The sequence below is a fragment of the Chiroxiphia lanceolata genome, chromosome 14 (assembly GCF_009829145.1).
Source record: "Chiroxiphia lanceolata isolate bChiLan1 chromosome 14, bChiLan1.pri, whole genome shotgun sequence".
NCBI lineage: Eukaryota > Metazoa > Chordata > Aves > Passeriformes > Pipridae > Chiroxiphia > Chiroxiphia lanceolata.
In genome coordinates, this window is record NC_045650.1 from 9,727,693 (window position 1) to 9,749,844 (window position 22,152).

General features: G+C 44.6%; 1 protein-coding gene across 1 annotated transcript in view; it reads left to right on the plus strand.

Moving 5' to 3' along the window:
- Nucleotides 1–22,152, plus strand: part of GPC4 (glypican 4) — a 68,386-nt gene that overhangs the window by 38,206 nt on the left and 8,028 nt on the right. The window contains exons 3-4 of the mRNA XM_032701925.1: nt 6,354–6,745; nt 17,199–17,364. Coding sequence (XP_032557816.1) covers nt 6,354–6,745; nt 17,199–17,364 — 558 coding nt within the window. The remainder of the gene's footprint in view (nt 1–6,353; nt 6,746–17,198; nt 17,365–22,152) is intronic.

Below are 22,152 nucleotides of genomic sequence, written 5' to 3' on the forward strand. Positions count from 1 at the left end.
GAGTTTTGGTGGTTTGTTTGTTTTTTTTAACTTGTGAGGCTGCGGCCCAGTTCTTGTTATTGTCTTGACTTTTCACTAATCAAGCAAAGTTAGGAGAGATGATGATGTTCCTCCCAGCTCTCCGGGGTTCACGTGTTGGGGCTGTTGCTGTGACACTGGCAAGATTTAAGCCTGTACTTCTTCAAGCTCTGTGAAAAGAGTTCTTCCCATGTCAATAAGTGCTAACACATGTTTGAAAACAGGACACAGAAACAGCTTGTGGATCTGCCCTGCCCTTCCTGAGTTCATATTCCATAAATGTGTTAACACTATGTGTTCATCGGTTTCTCGACACTTCCGGAAAAAGGTTGTTAAGCTACAGTTTGTTTTTCCCTGGTGGAAATTACAAATGCAGTATATGCAATAAAGGAAGTGAAGGCATATTAAAAATAATGAAGCACATTTAGAAAAAAAAATAATCCCTCTTCTCGCATTGGACTAGGTGGCACGGCTGTGCATGGCTTCAGCCTTCAGGTGAAGAGAGAGCTGTGAAACACTCGTCTCTCTTCTTCCAAATTCCTTTTATCTATCTGGATTGAATTTTGCTTTGCATGGTAGGAGCAGCTGCAGGGTGGAGTTTGCGTCCGCAGATGCACCTCTGAGAAGGCGCTGGGACGGTGCCGGCGCCGGCCCCTCCGCGGCACAGCCCGAGGGGCCGTGGCTTGGGCAGGAGCATTCGTCTGGGAATCCATCTTGCTGTTGTGGACATTTTATGAGTAAACCATTTAAGGAGAAAATACAATTAATCTCTTTGTGGCAGTGTTCTCCTGTACGCACTAGAAAGCATAATTGTCTGTACAGACGAGCAAATTAAAGGTTTTGGTAAGACAGACGGTCCTTAATTAATCATAATCTGGACAACATATTAAGAGTATGCCTGAAACGCTGGGTGGCAAATTATCTGAAACTAATTAATTGTGCCTATAAAAATTCAGCATGTTCCATCTGCATGCTTGAACCTGGTTTTATTTGTTTTTTTAATGTGTGTTGAGTAATTGCATGTCTACCTGGGATCTGTTTGTGTAGTTCATTTGCAGACCTCAAACAGAATAAGGACAGTTGAAAACTCAGCTCTAAGGTAAGGAAAACTGGTGTATGGGAAATGCAGCATGCCTGGTGGCTTTTGGGAGCAGAAAGGTGTGTGGCAGCCTTGGTCTCCTTTTGGAAGGGCACCAGCACACCTGAACATGGACAACAGATGGGTGCCTGTAGTGAGCATGTTGGCTCAACAGCCCTTGGATAAGACTCTACTTTTTTTGCACCACACTTAAGGTTTCCTTTGTTCTATAAAATGTAGAGTTTTCAGGTGCTGGGTCACTGATGGTTTAACTCTTTGCAGTGGCTGGAAGAGGAGCAATCAGGGTGCCATGGAGTAATGTGCTTCTCTGTGTGAAACTGTTCTTTAAAATAAATATGTGTTTCATTCCTGAAGATCAAGACATTCAAAGCAAAACTTTGCACTCCTGCAATGGTCGGCTACAGATTCAGCCCTGTGGACTTTGCCTGGGGCAGGGCTGGAGAGGCAGAGGACACTTGTACTCTGGTTCTGACACAGGGCAGGTAGTGGCAGGAGGCAGCTCAGGCCAGGCAGTTTTGCTGCTTCTGTCTTTGTCACCAGCATTCATAGGGAAATATCAAACCTGCCTGTGGGTGGAAGGGGATGTGCCCCTTTGATGTGTTCATCTCATTTCCAGGAGCTGCCTTTGATTTAGGTAGGACTGTACCCTGCAGCACCAGGCTCTCCTCAGCAAAAGCCCTCTTGTATGAAAATCCGACTCGTAACATACCTGAAAATGTTAGCACGAGGAATAGGAAAATGTTGCCTCCCTTCTTACTTAAAAAAAAAAAGGATATTTTCAGATGAGACATGAATCCAGGATCAAAAAAAATACTGGGTTCAAAAGTCAAAGGAAGTGCATGTGTTGTCTGGAGGTGGGATTTGCTCGGTCTCACAGTAGGTGGAGTGATTGTGTTTCTTCAATTAGCTCATGTATCTGCAATTTGGAAGAAAGATTGTTTTGAATTATTCTGGCAGTGGAATCTGATGTCATGTGGAAGCACCTTGGGGAGATGTGGTGCTCTCCTGTGCTGGGTTACTGGCAGGGCTGGTCTGCCCTCCAGCTGCAAACAGGTAATACATCTTATTACCTGAAAAAAAGGAAATTGCCAAGTAGCTATGGTTATGTTTCCCACTGTGCTCCTTTATATAAGGATTTGTTTAAAAGCGGAGACTTTTTTTCCCTGGGATTTTTATTGCAGAGATACCAGATATGTCACATTTAGTCTTTCTTACCATTTCATGACATCTCTAGGCTCTCGCCGAATGTTGGGAATTGAAATTCTACCTTGAAATTCAAACGTGTTAAAAGAATAAACAGAGCCCAGAGCTGTAGATTGCCCGACTGCAGATTACTGCCTTCTAAAAGTTAATTGCATTGGAAATGTCTTCCTTTGAGCATCAAAGCTGGTGGCATCCACAGGATTTATTTTACAATACAGACAAATTTTAAACTTGTTTCTTGGTGTTAGGAAAGGTTTTGTGGCTCTGGTCCCACCAGGCAGCTCAGCAGCACTGCTACCCTCACCCCTGCCTTTGTCCTGAGCGAGAAGGTGACTGTATCAGCGGGACTAAGCAGGGATGTGTTGAAGCAGTACAGTGTGGACTTGCTCCTGTGTCAGGTTGGACCAGAACTGACTGTGCCATGGTAGCCCAATGCTTTGCCTCTGTGTAACCCAGCTATCTTTCCACACTCTGCTCTCAGCCAGGAGAACCAGGGAGCCCTTTGAGCCATGTGCTGCTCCTGCGGGTCAGTTTGTGAAGCCCTTCCCAACCGTGTGTGTGCTTGTGCCTGTTTGTCGACAGAGGGGCCAGCCCTTGTTCGGGGAGTTTAAACAAGATAACTGGAGGGAAAAGAGAGCCTGCCATCCCTCCAGATAGCAGTGTCTCAGAGAGCACTGGCAAAGTATGATTTGTCGTCTGTGAAAAATGTTTGCGTTTGACAGCTTTTCACAGGAAGCCTGTCAGAGTGATAATTTAATGAGTACAGATTGCCTGCAACACAGCTGTAAAACGTGCTTTTACAGTGCTGTAAAATAAGCAACCGAGGCCTTTGTGTGTTTGCTTTGTATGAGAACAAGTCAACTTCTAATACAAATGAAAGGTGGTCATTTATTTTACCCAGCAAACAGTCAAGACGTAAGAGAGGAACCTGCCATTTTTCTTCTTGTGGTGGCAAGGTTAATGCTGGGTTACATTGGTGTTTGCTAATCAGCTCATTTCCGTGAAGGGGAGAATTAATATCTAATTAGATGTAGGGAGTTACTAGTCAGATTAGCATTTAACTCATAAAAAGGACTTTTGGGCTTTCTTTTCTTCATTGCAGACATCTCTGTCTGTGGTTTGCACAGAGAAAAGATTAATGTTCCTTCCTGCACCCAAGCCGATTTCTTGACATGGAGATAGAAAGTGAGGATGCTAATAGCTAGTCTAAAACATACCTATATATATAATTTAATCATTGCTGCTGACCAAATTAAGAGTGCTCTGAATCACATGGGGGAAGACACCATCCACATCTCACTGCTGGGTCCATCCTTGCTTGCTGGTGTTGGGTGGCCTCTCATCACTGGTATCATGCTTGGCATCACTCCTCCCCACCATCCCAATCTTCATCTCCACCCCAGGAGCCTCAAGATGCCAGCAGTGGCACCTACAGGTCAAGCCACTGTTTCCAGTCAGGGCGTCCTGTCTGGTCTTGGTTGGGGATGCAGGCACGTGCTGGTAGGGGGGCTTTGCGGGTGGGAGGGTGGATGGTGACTCTGTGCTGCACACACACAGCATCCTCTGCCCTCCTCCCCTTCTTTATTTGGGAAGTGGCACTTGAGAACGGGTGTTTTCTGTCCATGAAAATGTGGTTGGAGCTCAAGCCAGAGACGACGGCTTTGTGTGTGCCTGCTGCCTCCGTCAGCAGTCTCATGTTGGGCTTTTAGAAGTGCCTGGTTTTGGTGGGAGGTTTTCATTTCCTTTATTTACCTTCCTTTTGGGCAAGGGAAAGCTGCTGGCTGGAAGACTGCAGGTGCACAGGTATTTGCTGCTAATTAGAATGCAGGTTTTTTTCAGGATAATTAATGAACGTACCCAGTTCTAGCCCACATGAAAAATTGCTGAAAGATGAAGAGCTCTAATGCCTGGATACAGTTTATTCAACTTCCACTTTGGAGTGTAACCAATAAAATGAGTTTGGGCAGGCAAATACATTGGTTATGGTGATATGTATGTATTACTAAAGATAACTTTCTTGGTTTAAAACATTGCTTTGGGTTCTTTAGACTGGTGGTTGGAACTATCTAGTAGACTTGCCATCAATATAATTTCAAAATCTAATTCTTATTGAAGAGTTTGCTGATGAATCTAGCAGGTCTTGTGCCTGGCACAAAAGTATTTAAATAAACAACTTATTTGGTGATACTAAAAGGTCTGAGCAAAGGAAGGAAGTGAGCCTTCAAAATGATTAAGTGAATTAGAAATTAATATATACCAAGTTAATCTCTATAGTATAAACTCAAAAGAAAAAAATCTTCCTGGAGAGGAAATGCCAGTCATGGGAATGAAAGTGGAGGTTCCTGCTGATATTGGACAGAGGACGTGTTGGGTGTTTGAAAGCAATCTTCTCTTCCCTGGATCATTTCTCTTGTACTCCTAAGAGGCTGCATTATATACAGCCATGTCAGGCACTGGACCCCATGACTTTGTTCATCAGGAACTCAAGGAATGTTTCAGTTTTTCCAGAAAATGTTTTCTGTGTTAGGCTTTGTTTGTACTGGAGCACTTTGAAGACGAAAATCTGAACTTCAGCATACTTTTAATGTCTTTTAACAAGGTTTAAATTCACACTGGGCCAAAATATTCCCCTCCCCTCCTTCTAACAACTTCTGGCCCTAAACATTGCTCCTTTGAGGATTTAAAAAACCACAGAGGCATGTTTTATTAAAGAATATTTATTGAATATGAGTCACAGAAAAGCAGAGGTCAGAATCCTCAATTGCTGGTGGCATGCATAAAATAATATGCTCCCTTGCCCGCGCCGTGCGTAGCGGCTGAGAGGCTGCGCCCGCGCCCCAGGGTGCCGGTGTTCCCGTGGGGCTGCAGCAAACAGGCAGCACGGGATGCTTTGTCTCAGCAGCACCCACCCTTGCTCTCCTTAGCTCCTTTCCCAAGGCCACATAGAACAGAGTTTTGTTCCAAAATGGCCCAAGTGCTTTTGGCCTAGCGGACCCCTCCCCTGTGTTTTGTTTTAGTTCATCTATGCCAAATCTCCAAGGCAAAGGTTTTTTGGCAGAGTAGTTTGTGCTTAGACCCACGTGTCAAGGCTTTGGTGGCATGGTCTTGGCAGGGCATGTTCTTTAAACTGCGTCTGACATGCCAGACATCATCAGGTGAGCTTGTTATCAGTGCTGGAGATGTAGGTGCACTGCCAAGACACTTTGGCAGCAGCTGCTCTCTGGGCTGTCCAGTGCTCTCAGAGGGTGAACCAAAGTGGGGATTTGCTTTTAGAAAGTGATAAAAATCCCGAGGGCCCCCGTCTGTCCTTTGTCATTTGAAAAATCTCTTGTTCTTCTGCCAAGTGCTTAACCTTGGATTTTGAGCAAATTCTGGTATAATTATGGGAGTTTTTTCACTGCTACAAGCGTCTGAAGCCCCGTCTGCAATCAAGACCAATTAGGTAATTAGAGACAGGCCCTACCCTGAGAGATGACAAACTTACAGGACAGAGAAAGAACCAACAGGTAGATTTTTGGATTTGTTTTTAAAATTTATTAAAATTTATTTGTTTTTGAGGCTGGTTTATGATCATTTTGGAAAAAGAATTTGTCAAGAACTGAAAAGAAAGACCCATTTGTGTAAAACATCTGTTTTTACACAAAACCACCTTTTTTCTTTCCGATACTCTTGTGCTTTGAAATTACTTCTTTTAAGATGGCTGAATTGAAACATAAGAAACTGATGCTTTTTTTTTTGTCTTTTTGCTGACTCTTGTCACGGTATTCAGATTTGCATCAAAAGAAATTTCGCTTATGCAAAGTCATCCAACCTGGAGAGAGGTGGTGGAGGTTGGTTTATGAAGAGTAATCAAAAATTTTGAGATATAGAAATTATTTGAAAATTTTTAGAGAGTCCTTTAACCTTCCATTTCATTTGGATGGTGGTCTCGTTGTGCTGAATTTTCCAGTTAAGCAACAGCAGTGGTTGTAGAAGTGTGGGAACACACAACCCAATGCCCATGTTTACCATATCTTCTCTTCCTCTTTCCTAGAGTTCTTCAAAGAGCTTCTCGAGAACGCTGAGAAGTCGCTGAACGACATGTTCGTGCGGACGTACGGCCGGTTGTACATGCAGAACTCGGAGCTGTTCAAGGACCTCTTTGTGGAGCTGAAGCGCTACTACGTGGGCGGCAACGTCAACCTGGAGGAGATGCTCAACGAGTTCTGGGCGCGCTTGCTGGAGCGCATGTTCCGGCTGGTCAACCCCCAGTACCACTTCACGGATGAGTACCTGGAGTGTGTCAGCAAGTACACGGAGCAGCTGAAGCCCTTTGGGGACGTGCCGCGGAAGCTCAAGCTGCAAGTGACGCGAGCCTTCGTGGCCGCCCGCACCTTCGCGCAGGGCCTTGCCGTCGCAAGGGACGTCGTGAGCAAAGTGTCCGCGGTGAGCTCTGTCTTGTGGTTGTTCCCGTGTCCTGTGGACCCGTGATGGGTAGCATCTTTCCCTGTTGTCCTGGCTAGTACCTAAAGGTGTTGGTGGTAGTTGAGTGCAAGTGGGACAAACTCCCATCTAGGTGGGCTGCGCTGTTGTGTGGTAGAGTCACGTTCTAGGGACACCACTGTCTAATGCTGCAGCCCAGCAGCAGGAATGTTCCCCAGGTGGATGCTTTGCTCCTGTCTAGGGAACAGTAACAGCAGGAAATTAAATATCTTCTGCAGTGGAAATAACATGTTTGCTTGTGTAATGGCCGTATCTTCTTCTTAATATTGCCTTTAAATTACAGTGAGTCATGGACGTTACAGGCATCCATTATGGAGCAGCTGATGATTTGCTCCTCACCCTGGGCATGGGGAGAGGCAGTTCACATGAGCAAACAGCACTTCTGTGGTAACAGTAAGCTGGAGTCACGTGCACAGGGCAGAAGCCAGTTGTACTTGGTGCCACACACACAGAGCACAAGTTAGACCTCAGACATTTATGGTAAGGTCATTTTTTTGGGGGATCAAACAGCTGCAATATGTTGGTTACTTATATATGTACCTCCTTCTTCATATAAATCACTTTGGAGTTGTTTAAGACTTTTTTTTTTTAACATGAAATTTGTCTTTAATATTAGGCAGAGTAGTATGGTGTAGGGAACAATCAATAATCCCCTTAAAATAATTATGTAAGATAACAAATATTAGTGATTTCCTTTTAACAAACTCAGCTCATTTCCTTTAGGCTGTAGAAGATTTATTGTAATAATTTAATCAGGCAGAGAGGTTTACTTTCTCTCTACCTGGTTACAGAGTAATAAAACACCAGGCTGAAAGAGCAGGCAGGAGTTTGAATCAGCCTAAGTGCCAGGAAAGAAAAATAAAGAAAGAAGAGCGTTGAGACACTCTTAGAAGCAGAATGCAGTTTTGTAGGCAGCACAAGCAGCATTGTTAAGTGAGATAATTATTCAAATTTCTTTGACTTACAGGGATAATATTAAAATACTCTCTCTGAGGATAAGGGAAAAAAAAGTCTGCTTCCACGTTAATTTTTCTTGAAGAGAAATGAGAAAAACAGACTGCAATAAGCCACAAGTGTGGCGGGGCAGAGAATATTAGCAAGGCAAGAGTTGCTATACTAATCTATCCAAGTTCTGGGAGTTAGTTGTAAGTTAACAGTGGCAGGTTTAGGTTTTTGGACCCCTCGACTCCCTATCTGATAGTGATGACTCTCAAGTTAGATGTGTCTGATGTGTTAAATGTGTGCTGCTGGTTGAGGGTGGGTGTGTGGAGCTCCATGTGTGACATGTGGGTCACTCTTACAAGACCACAAAATCTTCCAGCCTCGGGGATGCCGTCCTGTGGTGGGAGGCAGGGTTTGTGCCAGATGGGGCTGAGTGTCTATGTGCCAGGTCACTGGCCAAGCCTGCTGATCTCCTGGTTGGGGTTTTAGATTTGGTGGCCCTTGTTTGTGGCTGTGTGGCAGATCTTGTGGTTGTGGGATAGTGTTTGTGCTGCTGTAGAGTGTGGATGAAATATTCGGGTGGGAGGTCTGGCCGTTAAGCCCCAGTACAGTTTTGGGAATGTGCAGTCACTTGGTAGGCAGTAAATGTGCATGGGTGAGGGATCGTGTTTATGCTCCATCTGCTCAGAATTCATCAAAACGTCTCCAGACTTGACACGGAACCACAAGGGCTACGGTCCCCGCATCTGTTACGAATCAGAGTCGTGAACCCGAGGTGGCGTCGTGATTTCTCTTTCCCTTTTGAAGATCCTTGAGTGTAGAGTTGCCTTCAACCCTAGAATTAATTGCTCGAGTGTGGAAAGCTACCCACAGTCCCACGCAGCTGCAAAAATAGCTCACGTGCCGTGGACGATCACAGTTGCTGCACTTTCCACTTCACTTTCACAAGTTACACTGGAAATTCTACAACAAACTGGGTTTTCCAAGCAGTAACAAAAGTCCCTGCTGCTGAATACCTAAGGTTTAGTTGCAGCAGTAGAAGAAATAATAATCTTTTCTCTAGTGTTTTAATCTCATTCAGTGGAAATCTAACATCACGTTTCTGCAAGACACAATGGGAAATTCTAGACGAGAGTTTAAAAGCTGATGTTTTTATGCCTGCTGCTCTGCGGTTGTGTTTTGGGGCTTCCCACATTACATATAGATTAGCCTGGCTTTGCTGAGCTCTGTATAATGACTCCATTGACTTTGCTTCCTTATTATTTTTACTCAGGAGTTGTAGTGGAATGACTGCTTATACCAGGGATTAACTTGAGTGATAAATCTTCAATTCTTCTTTATGAAAAAATGTCCAAAGGAATGCAGATTAGTTTTACTTTTAATGCATTTTGTAACAAGTAAGTAAAAAATACTTAATTGAAAATCCTCAGAAGGAGAAATACAAACTACTGCAAGACCTAGCTGCATACTTTCCCGGGATACTATCAGGAGAGTAAAGAGCACTTTACAGTGGAATGGCCTTGATGGCTTTTTAATGATCCTAGATATTTTTACATCTTCACTAGGGAGATGCATTTAGAAGGGTATTGTTCTTGTGTGAGTTTGGAAGTACAGGAGTAAAAGAAGAGAGGATATTGAAAGTGTGCTTGATTTCCAAGTCGGAATGCTAGAAAATAACTTTTAATTTGGCCTTGAATGGATCAGGTGTGCCACTATGCCCAAATACCCAACAGAGAGAAAGCTGTATGGTTTTGAGAGAGAGCACAGATGTTTTTCGAACTGTGTCTAAACCCTATAGTTTTGATGCTTGAGTCTTCATGCCTCAAATTCCCTCCTTCGGACCAAAAAAGTACAAAGTTCTCCAGATCTATCCTGAACACAGATCTGAGGAGAAAACTCAGGATGCTGTTTCTGCCTGTTAGAGATGTGCCCTGCCTCTGGGGTTGGCTGCGAGGGGCTGGGGGCCTCCGGCGCTTCCCTCTGTCATCTGCTGACACTGGGTGCTTTCTCCCTGACCTTCCTGCCCCTGCCTTCGGGAGACGGAAATCTGCCCATCCCCTAATCACTCACCTGCTACTTAGCCCTCAACAAACGCTGAAGTCAGCCGGGTTAAATTGCTACCAGCAGTGACATTTCCTGCCCCAGCCAGGGCTGGAAAAAAGGAGCAAATACAAGCCAGAGCCCTGAGTGACCAAAAAAGGATGAGAACGTGCAACTGGGCAGTTCTCAAGCTGCAGAGATGTTCCTGTAATTAGTTGCATGCAATTAAAACCACAGCCTGGTTGAGGGTCATGACACCTCTGAGGGCAAAGTGCAGTGGGGCTTGTAGAGTCAGCTACAGGTATGGAGCAGAGGTCCCTGTTTGTGGGGGGAGAAGAAGTGAAATCAAGGGCTGAGCTCTCTGACAACATTTGGTAGGGTCAGGAGGAGCTGGAAGGGGAGGTCTGGCTGGAGGTCAGCAGCAGAGGCACATGAAAGATGAAGTGTGCAGTCACATGGCATCAAATCACTGCATCTGCATCACCATCTCTCCACACACCTGCAGGCTGGGACTTGTAGATGTGATCTCCTGCAGTTTTAGTGGTGGTGTGAGTTTTCTGGAGCCCCCCAGGAAATTTATGCTGATGAAGTGTTGTTTTGGGATTCTTTTACCACTTTTCCCTCTTGCCCTCATGTCCTGTCATTTGAGGCAGAACTGCTGGGAGCTCAGGAGGCTCCTGAACTACCTCCCCAGCAAGTGTTTGAGATGCATGTGCCACCAAAGCATCTGGGCTGCTGGAAAGGGTCTTCTAGCCTGTCCTTGGGAACCCTGGGAAAGGCAGCAGCTTGAAAATTGTATGCAAGAAATGGTATTTAGTTTGGAAGCACAGATATGAACCGTGTGAAATAATTTTTCTCCTCATCTGCTGTCCTCAGGTGACATTAGCAGATGAGAGGAGACTGCTGGAGATGTTCACGGCGGGTGGAGGAGGTCAGCTTTCTTGGTCTTGGCATTTCTTCCCTAAGGAAGTGTAATGATAGCAGCCAAGGAGGGAATTTTCTTCCAACTGTTTATGAAGAGAATTGCAGAGGGGACAGGTGATTGCCTTCCCACACCGCTCCAGAGCTGGAGTGGGAGCCTGGTAGCTTTTTAACCCCTTTTGCTCTGAGCTGCCTCGTCTCAGCATCTGTGGAGCATAAATTAAGTTTGGAACCTCTGTCAACCAACCTACCGCTGACCTGTGTCCCTGAACTGTGGTTCCTGTCTTTGTCGGTGTGGATGCTGAACGTGGACCAGACATTGGTTTAGGAGAAACAGTGATGAAAATAATAAAACAACGAGGCTTGTTTGTCATCACAGATAATAAGGCGCTGAGCTCTCGTTTTGGTAAAAGTTATACCCCTTGTAACCACCATTTGAGGATCTAAAAGTTTAGTCAGAGAGCCAAGGTCCAACCTCCCTCTGTGCAGTCTTTGTCCTTGGTTTGACTTAAGGGGAATGTGACTGTAATCCTCTTTCAGGAAGAAGTTCATGTTCCTATGTGCAACGAAGCTGGGCAGCCTTCAGGCGAGAGCAAACCCTGCCAGGGAAGTGACAGAAATGGAATGCGTTGCATGCATGCATTGGGAGGGGACAGAGGGGCAACACTTCTGCTTTGTGGGCAACCGAGAAACGGCCAGAGAAGCCAAGAAGCCCTTTCAGTATAGCAGGGGGTCCTCCAAAGGGGCAGTACTGTCCAGGCAGTGGGTTACAAGCTGCGGGGCCAGACCGAGGGGCTGCTGTGAACAAGGACCTTGCCTTCCACGTACCAAGGGCAAACATCAATGCAGCAAACAATACCAAGCACTTCTCCACATCAAAGATGACCCTGAGAAGACCTGCCAAGAATGTGACTGCATCTGCCTCAGCTCCAGCCATCCGAGGGTCTGTGCTAGGCACAGCCTTCAAAGCATGCTGGAGCAGCAGTCATCGCAGATTTCAGGGGCCGGGAGCGCGTGGATGTGGCTGTGGGTTTGGAGCCGATGGCGTCGTGCAGGAGCCCTTCAGTCCACTGGGTTGGTTTTGTTCTTTCTTTGCCTCCCCCCGCACGCTGTGGTTCTGGTGCTAATTTTGAAAACAATGTGAGGGATAACTAAGGATGTTTTTGGTTGGAGCTGCACAGATAAATGTTCCTGCTGTTTTGCTCATTAAAGCAAACAGAACGTTACTCGTGATCTGCAGTGTCTGAGGCAGGGAGAGGCAGGTCCTGCAGAGAACAAGCTTGGTGTGAAAGGCACTTTGGTTCCAAGGGTACCAGGAGCAGGATATGCTGACCCTAGCATTGCTGCTTAAGTTTTCAGAGGGAGAGGCATCCACTTGGCACCCTGAGGTCTCCTTTACCCCGTTGGGGAAGACAAGCACATGGTGCTTCACTTCTGACACTCTAGTGTTAGGACTGAGCAGGTTGAGTCCCCAGTGGTGTGATTCTCAGGAGCTCTGGTGTTCCTCTGAGCAGTGTCACATCTGGAATGGGGGGAGCAAGCTGTAAATAGGGAATTGAGCATAAATGTACTCTTGAACTTTTCCTTGCAAAAGATAAAGCTGCAGCAGACATCACCATGGGGAGCGAATACTGATGAGACACAGTGTCTTGCAGTTCCCAAATACCATTTCTAAATATGCTCCCTTATGCTAGACCTCAGAGGCCCAACTCTGTGGTTGAAACAGATGCTGTCTAAATTATTCATGTCCTAGCACCAGGCCAGCAAAATTGGTTAAATACGTAGTTAATTCCAAAACACTTTCATTGGAATATTTGGGGTGGAGAAGCAAACCAAGAGCCTCCTGAGTGATCTTCTGCCTCGCAGTGAGCTGAATGTCTGGACCAGTGTGTGCCAAGATGATGCTCTTGCACAACACTGAGAGAAGGAAAAAATGATGCAAATAAGGTTGTGTTGGTCCTAAAAATCGATGACACCTCAGTTGTCTAAGTTTACTGCTCACCTGGAGCATCCCACAGTCAACTTTGAAGTGTGTTTCTGAAATTATCTTTCTGTGTCACTGAGAAGTTACTCCTTTAGTTTTCCTTAGCCAGTATTGCCCTCGTTTAGTTTTTTTTGCAAAGAAAACACAGTATAAAACAAAAGTGATTTCACTGCGTTTATTTTCAGATTGTTGAATTTTTATGTTTTCTGGTGGCTGTGCTGCTGGCATGGCAAAACTGTTATTGTGCAAGCTTGGAAAATAAGAAAGCCTGAGTTATCAGTGTTATTATAAATAGTTATTAAAGCTGACAGGATTTTAAATGTTATTATTAACATTCTTAATGTTAACTTGAGGGTGGAGTGGGAGAATGAAATGTGTCTCTGGCTGTCTGGCAGCTGGTGGGAGCTCCCTGCAGGACTGTCCATAGCTGGAGCTTTGTCATCCTTTCTCAGCTATTCCTTGCCTTGGGAAGGAGATAAAAAAGAATCTGGTTGCTTTTCTGAACTTTGACTGCTTGTACAGATCAGTTTATCTTGAGTTTTGGTGGCTTTGTGATAGGCTGTGATCAAGGCATTGCACTTGATAGTTGTATACTTTAATGGTGAGGTTTCTACCTGATGTATGCATCCAGCTGCAATTGCCAGTGAGCTGGAAAAGGCTAAGGATGTAAGGCAGTTTCTCTTATGTGAGACTCTGAAATGGGATGGGTATGACAAGGTACCAACAAAAACCAGATTTTATTATGCCAAGAGCATGGCACTTTTACAAGAACATGATTTTACCTTCACCAGTCAATATGAGTAGGGGAGTTATCCCAACAAATATGATATGAAATGTTTGCATTAAGCGCAGGATTGGTTTCTTTTCTCTTAATTTTTGTAAATTGTGTGCATATCTGTATTTTTAAGGACCAAGTTTGATACAAATGTGAAGATTAGTGCCAAAACACATCTGTTAGCAGCTTTTAATCTTCATGTTTGACAAAGCGTATAGATATGGACAAATTGTAATTTACATGAAACCACAGGGTGATGGATTGCTGCAGTGGCATGGCATGCCATGGACAGGAAATAAATTTCACAAGATAAAAGGAAGGGACTGGAGTGCATTTGCTTCTATTAGAAGCTTTTACAGGGTATGTGTACTGCAGCATAGTAGTACCTGGGCTCAGATCTAGCAGAGTAAATCCTCTCCAGCAAATAAAGCTTTCTTTGGGACTCTGCTTTATTAGAAAGGAGATTATTTGGTTTTGAGGGTCATTCTAGAGTAGAGTTTGAATGAACTTGAGTTGCTTTCCAAGATAAACACAACCCTAGAACAAAGCATATCTGGATTTACTGTTACATACAATGGTGTTTTAAGAGCTTGCACCTGGTGTGGCAGGGCCAGCATTAAAAGCTTGTGAAGAATTGCCAGTGCAACATATGGCACATCCCACTGACGGAGCCAGAGCTGGTCTGGACCGGGTATGGGCCCTGTGCCAGGGGTTAAGGTTCTCATTGCAGTGATACCAGCAGTTAAGCATTTATCACTGTTGTAACGAGGTGTAATTGCTCATAATGTTACCCAAAACTCTCTCTTAGAGGTGATCTCTGCTTGTGCCTTCTTGTTGCTTTCTGGCACCATAAAGTGCCAACTCTGGACTGATGAATTTGTCCATTGTCTTCCTCTTTATCTGTGTTAGCTGTATTGCACACTTAACAGCTTCCCTGTGGGTGATATCCATCACTAATAGGGCTCAGTTCAGCAGTCACTGCAGGCCGGGGTTTGTCTTTTCTATTGCCCTTTTGTGAGCACCCTCTGCTCAGCTCTGTGCAGGACTCAGAGCCACAAACCTACATGGGGAAGGAAGCGAAGCCTCGTTCACTTTTAAAATCATCCCGGGTCTTTGTTCAAAGGGCCTAATCCAAGTGACCGTCGCATATCGTCTGCTATGGAACGTGGGAAAGCAGCTTCAGTTTCCCCTGCATCTGCTGGGATTCTTAAAGATCAACCCCTATGAAATATCAAAGCAGGGGATGCTGCAGGCTTGCAGCCGCTCGGCGCTCGTGGGGCGAGGGGGGAACCTAAGATGGGAAGGGGCCTCCTGGGTCATGGCTCTGTGTGTGGGTTTTTGCTATTCACTGCCATGCAATCCCTCCCATAGAGCTGCAGCTTTCCATGATAGGGTTGGGGAAGCTTCCTGCTCCTCATTCAGCTTCAAACTACTTTAGCACTTGGCTGGTACTATCAACATTTTCATAATTTTTCTTCCCAAGGAGGATGCAGAGCACTCCTTTGAGGGCCAACAGCGCTAGAATGGCCAGGATCTGCTGATAAGCCTCAGGACTAGGCACGGAGGTCCTGGCACCTACTGCCAAGTGACATAGGAAGGGATTTTTATCAGAGAAACAAGTAAACTGCTAAGCTGGAGCATCCTTCAGAGCTCGTCTCTGGGTGCGAGATGTTATTCAGTCCCCTCTTTCTCCTCGCAACTTTTTTGTTATGCAGGGACTGCACCATCTGGATGGCAGATGATACCTTTACATTTGTCTGTTTCCAGTTTTCCAACTATAAATCATCTGATTTAGCTGTTTTCTGTTGCTTGAGCTATTCCCAGGGTTTGAACCAGCTCTGCTTTAAAGCCATGCTGTCCCAATAGGGAGCTAGGGCTCCTGCTCCCACTATGCCTTCCAAATATATATATATAAATATAAAATGTATATATTCTCTGAAGGATCTGAATCAGATTCCACCATCACCGCAAATAGCTTTCTACATGGAGTTTCCTTTTGCTCAGCCGAACAGGCTCTTCATGGACAAAGAAAGGGTAAAATGCTGTCTGATTAACATTGCTGGCCAGCCAAAATCCAGCACTGAGCTCCATCAACTGCAGAAAACTGTCCTTCTGCCTCTGTAACCAGTTTGCTTGCCTACTGAAGGAAATTGTGGTCTTTCTGGGGTTGTCAGAAACAGCAGATTTTTATCTATTATCTCTTCTCATAAGAAAAGAGGGTTTAAAAATCTGCTGATGCCAGCCTGATTATGTAGCTTTTCTTTTCTGTTTTATTTTTGTTAAAATCTGTTGCTCCTAGTTTCATGTGTTGCCACCTAGTTTTTACACCAGAAGATCATGTTTAGTTTCTCCATATCCTTCACACTGAGATTGGCTTTGCAATAGTAAGGTCCTCAGCATGTGTGCGGTACCAGATTTTCCTCCTGTACATTCATCTCCATTCAGTCCTGTTGTCCTCTCTGCAATGAAGTCTGTTCCCAACTCCAGAGATGAGATGTGGAGGCCATCCACATCTCCAGCGCTTTGTATGGAGTGACTTCCCTCTTTCAGGGATGTTGTGTGTCTCCTCCAGCATGGTCATGGATCACAACCTACTGAGAGCACTTTCCCTAAATGCCTTACAAGGAGTCTCAAGTGCATCATTTAAAACACTTTTGTTTTGTCAATGTATCTCTGATTGCATCTAAATTTTCTGTTTTCATATGTGGCTAATTAACACTTAAACTTGCTCTTAAGGGAGCTTCTCTGTTCAACACTTTAGACCCACCATGTGGTCGCCACTAGTGTGTTGGGATGGAGCTAATGCTCCTCGGACTGGCTTGGTGGAAATGGTTTCAATGAATGTTTTGAAGCTGGGCCAGAGAGTGAATCAAACATGAATGACCATGAGTCACGTTGGAAAATAGCCCTGTTGAGGGCTCAGGGGTGACATGCCTGCCGCAGACAGCTCTGCTCGCACGCCCAGTGTCTGCTCGTTGGCTTCAAGGGTCCTCCCTGCCTTGTCCTCAGCTGCAGGGTTGTAGCTACCACTTCCTTCGGGTGGGGGGAACTGTTACTTAGGGTGATGAGTGCTGAGTGTAAATGAACCTGGGTATCTGTCATGTAAATGCTGTGTTTCGGGAGCTGAATGTGAGATAAAGGAGCTGGTCTCTGTGCCGGAGAGCCCTGCTGGGCGATTGTCCCAGAAGAGCTGAGTGCTGTGTTCGCCGAGGAGGAGTGCACAGGAGGAGGAGGGCACACTCCCGGTGGGTTTGGTATGGGGACAGTGGCAGATATCCTGTTTTGGACACTTCTTCCTGAGAAATCCCAGCATCATCTTCTTCAGCACGTGTTTGCAGCAGGGCTCAGATAGTGCAGCCTTGTGTGACATCATTTGACTTGGTCACATTTTACTGCCTTCCCTGAGCTTGAGTGCTGCGTGTCCCCTTATAGTTCCTGTTCTTGCAACCCTGGGAAGGGTCCCATGACACATAAGGTGTATTGCAGTATGAGTGATGTTTTGCAGAGATGAGGACTGTCTGTGACCCCTGGAGTGGCAGGTACACCCAAGGAGGTGAGCTAGACCCCTTCATCTGCTCCCCACATCCCTGGACCACGTAAACAGGGAGCTCTGACTGGATGGTGATGGCTGAGCCCGTTGCATCTCCTCTACACAGCTCTGTCCCACACACCTTGGGGTAAATGTGTGGGTTAGTGACTGAGTGCTAATTTTCTTCTCTTTTTCGCTTTTAAAGGTGAACCCCACGCCACAGGGTACACGAGCACTGCTGAAAATGATGTACTGCCCACACTGCCGAGGTTTGGTATCAGTGAAGCCCTGTTACAACTATTGCTTTAACGTCATGAGAGGCTGCTTAGCCAACCAGGGGGACTTGGACGCTGAGTGGAATATCTTTATGGGTAAGGCAATATGGGTTAAAACTGCATATGAGTCTACACTGATACTATGTCCCTCATCTGAATGGCTTTGTGAGTGGCTGTGCTGAGCTGTAGCAGATTTTTCAGGTGTCTGTGATGGGTATCTTTTCCTTCCACACCTCTCTATACAGCACACCTTTGCCATTCACATTAACTTGTAAATAAATGAGACTTTTGTTATGCCAGTGACTTCTGTTGCAGCAAGCTTTAGGAGCATGGAGCTGCCATATGCTTGTAGGCTTGGAGTGTCTCTTCTTGCTGGACCAAGCGTGTGTACAGTCTGTTTTTTCCATACTACTTCTTATACATTATTGTCACCATACAGCTGTCTTTCCCAAAGCCAGCTTTCTTCTTCAGCAGCCTGGGAATCTTCCTGCCAGCCATGATGAGCTTTGGGAAAAGCTGAAGACCTGGATTTTACATTAAAAAATTGAATAGGACATGTGTCTGAATCTGTTTTTAAACAGCTCATTTGGCACTCAGCCACCATCCTTTTGCACTGTTGATAGGTCTTGCGTGACGCTATGTGAGTGCTTTTGCCATCCTTTTCCTCCTGGTTGTTATTTCTCTTCCGTGCTTACACACGGTATCATTCGATACATGAAATTTAGACTGAAATGTTAAATTCCTCCTTGGGTCAAGGCTCATCAGAATTGACAATGCATCACATTTTGTGGGCACAGGCAATAGATAATGTTAAATGTTTTCATTTGTGCTCCTTTTCCAGGAGGTTTGATTTATCTGTGATTGAGCATCCTTTGGGAGCAGTCGCTTCACTCCAGTTAATGTGTGATGAAGTGCACATGTAAAGTATCTGCTGCTACTGAAAAGGCTGCGGTACTCTTCCCATCCCACTCAGGGAAAAAAAAGACTGTTGGAAAGAAAAGATTTCCCTTTCATTGAGCTGCAAGATAAAAAAAAAAGGGAAATTGCTGATAGTTGGCATTTGAGGCTAGATTTACATCTTAGAATGTGTTTTTCCATGTTTTGTGCACTGGATTTTCACTTTGCTGCTCTGCCAACTGGGTATGTGCAGGGTGTTATTTTCAGAAGGCGTTTTTTGTGTGTGTGTACTCCATATAGGGAGTTAAATGTGACACTAAATTGGGTTTCCAAGTCATTCTCTGGGAGGCTGACACCCCGCCCCCCCCATTCCTCCCAGCCGTCTTTCTCATGAGAATATTAAGTATTTCAACTACAATTGTTGCTGAAATAGCTCAAAGCCAGGAGACTTGCAAACATCTAGTCCAAGTAGAAAAGAGGAATCCCGTGAAAGGGAAGGGCATAATGCCAGAAAACAGACAAAAGCACAAGCAGCTAATTGCTGTAGGTGGTATGCGGCTAAAAACGAAACCTCAGGGGAAGCTGGCGAGCCCTGTCACATGAGACTGATAGGGACTGCATACAATAATTAAGATTATTAAACAAGACAAAATAAATACATGTGATTCCAGGTTGGAAGCAAAGCTTTCTTCTTGAAGTGCTTCCTTCCCAAGGGGCTTCCTGCCCACTCATTACTTAAGTATGGTATTAAGCTTCGTTAAGTTTATTGGCAGTATTTGCTTGGTTCCTGCACTTTGGGTTGATGCCTGCAGTGGAGTACGGATACAGAAAATTTAAGCTGTGCTTTCTTTAGGCAGTTTAATAACTGAACAGGTGCTGGTTATGTTCCAGATTTTGGTTTCTATCTCAACTTTCCTCTTGAGACAAATTAAATTAGGTAGATCTGGTGTTTAGGGCAGGGCATATGCCACAAATCTCTTGTGTGTTTGTGTTTAAAGATGTAAATAATTAAATTAATAAACAAGACCCCAAAAAATCCTCTCAAAACCACTCCACAAAATACCAAAAACCCACCTGCATGAGCTCAATGCAATTTTGCATCATGAGTTTATGTACCACGTTATGGCGATGATTTATTATGAGTCGAAATCAGATTTTGAACCTAGCAAATCAATTTAAAGATAGTTAAACAGGAGAACTTGCAACAAATGCTGCAAGTCTATATTAATTTGGGTACATGTGCATATGAAATACTCACGTTGTGTGTGTTAGTGGGTCTATATGTTAAGTCACTTACGTAAAGCTTTTCCAAGCTCAAATATAAAGTTTGTAGGTTTTTTGAGACAAGAAGACTTTGTAATTCCTTATTTCTCCAAAGTACCATTTAAATCTGTGGAGTATGAAATAATGAGTGAATTGTACTCTTTTCTCCCCTTTAACTATCTAAATTATTTCTCCCTCTATTCCTGACACAATTGTACACCAATTAGACAGGGGTATACTTTGTTTCAAACAGGCTATTGGGGGGTTGGAGCTTTCCTGAATGAACAGTGTTAATCTCCAGTGCCTTTTCATGATTTTTTTTTCCCCCACAAAGGTTTACTCTGCTCAAAGATGTCGAATTCAGGCTCCATATACATATCTGGAGTACTACTTTGTGTGCAAAGAATTTTTTTCCCCTTAAAAAAAAAAAGATTGTTGCTAATGAATGGTCAAGGTCTTCCCCCTCCTTCCCTCCCCTTTTAAATCAGATCTTGGGGTTAAGACTGAAAACTGCCTTTTGTTCTTCAAGTCAGACAGTGAGGCTGAAGATGTGGGTTTCTGATTATTGGTGGCACAATGCAAAAGAATTGCTTTCCTTCATGAGAGCGAGGTGCTTTGTTGCCAAGGATTGTCTCAATGCCAGTAGCAAGGACAAATGTATGCAAGAGGAAAAGGGTCTTTAAGGGATGGTGCTAGATGGTTGTGTTTTTTTCCCCCCCCCCCAAATCCACTTGTATCTCCCCATCACAGGGAGGAGAGACTGTCTTTGTCATGCTGTGTGTTTGTAACACATGGCCAGGGTACATTTTTCACTCTGCCAGACTTTCATGAAGCAAAGCTGAGCCACCTCGCCATGGCTTATAAATATCAATTACTTTGCGCCAGAGCTAGGGCAAAATAATTGCTGTTTATAATCAACTCCTCTCTCCCAATAATGGAAAATCTTTTTTGGGAGAGGCATGGCTCCGAAGATTCATTCCTGGTGCTGGAGCAGCATCCTCCCCTCCTGCGGGCAGCGGTGCCGGCGGTACCCGGAACCCCAGCCAGCCTTATTAACGTCAGACGGGGCTGCCAGAGGGAACCGCTGCTCGCCAGCAGCTGGGGACACCAGCCAGCTCCTGGTGGGAGGTAAAAGTTTGCAGGATGCCTCCAAAATCAAAACTGCAGATGAGGGGGAGCCCCCCACCCTCAGCCCCTTTCTCCCCTCCCTGCTTCCTAATGAAAGTTTATTTCATTTAGCGCTCCTTGCCTGTATCAATCCCAACTCCAATTATTACTTTCCTTATCTTTTCTCGCCAGCTTTGGCAGCTCTGCTGGAGGCCGAATGCATTTTCTCTATCGGCAGTCAAAGCAGAGGCTGCATTCCTGGGCTGTGATACATGGAACGCCATGGCACCCCTGCTAACAAAGGACCCAATTCGCTCTACATTCCCATGGTCTTGTGGATGGCCTGCCCGGCTCAAAGTTTACAAAGATGCCAAACAGCCAGAAGAATTGGGGTTTATGTTTCCTTTCAGTCTTTCACAAACACTTTATTGATCTGTGGCCTTTCCTGGCCACTCGGAGAATTAAGTAGTTACAAAATGGAATGATTTTTCTTTTTTTTTTTTTTTTTAAAAAGCCCTGTGCATTTTGTGTGTTTTATTATCTGTCTATTCATAATATTTTTATTTGAAATGAGCGGCTTCCTGCAAACTGCACCGGGATGTTCTTTATGCGCGTGAAAAACCCCAAAAGCTTTGACAATGATGAACACATTTAAGTTGTGCTCCACTTGTTTACAAAAGTCTCCATTTGGTAGCACATCAAAAGCATTTTTCTCTCCTCCGGCACAATGGTATATTCATGCTAGCAGTCATTACTCAGAGATTTGAAGCATCACTTTATTGGAGCCCACCACAATACAGTCTAAGACTCTTTGTTTCATTTGTTATTACCTTCTTTTTTTTTCCTTTTTTTTTTTTTTTAAATGCATTTAGTTCAGACCTGCTTGTAGTCCCTGACGGCTGAATTCCAGCCATGCCCTGCAACAGCTCTGTCACTGATGCTGGTGGTGTGTGCCTGCAGAGCCAGGGGTTTTCCTGGGGACTCCAGCTCCTCCTGAGGTTCACTCCCTAAACAACCACACCTTGGAGGAGCTGTGTGAGTGAGAGTGGGTTAATCGACTGATAGTCCTCTGACTAACACCCAACAAAACTTTAGAATATTGAATTGTCTTTAAAAAGTGGATTTACAGGCTAGGAAGACATCTGCAGTTCATGTGGGAGTTTTGGTGTTGGATTATTATTATTACTTGTCCTTCTTTTCCTCTTATTATTTTTATTTTACATGCACACATAGCTTAATTGTATATTTGTCACCAGTTTGTGGGTTTTTTAACATAGTTTAACATGACTTGGGCACTAAGGCAAAGCTATTACAAAATTGTTTGGTATGTCAGATTTCTTTATAGGGCTTTAACAGATAGCCAGAGCCCACAGAAGTTTTCTGCTTGTTGAAAATACCTTCTGCACTTAGGAGGAGGATGAATGTCATGAGAAACACTTTTCAAGATTAATAGACTAACTGTGAAACACCTGTTCTCCTTAATGGACGGGAACAGGCGTATCTTAGGAGCAGGGAGGAGCTCCTTAGGGCCGGAGGGACTGTCATGTCCTGACCTCCCTCATCACTCAGGCTAGGAAAAATTGAAGAATTAAATGTAACTGGAAAAAGATGAGTCTG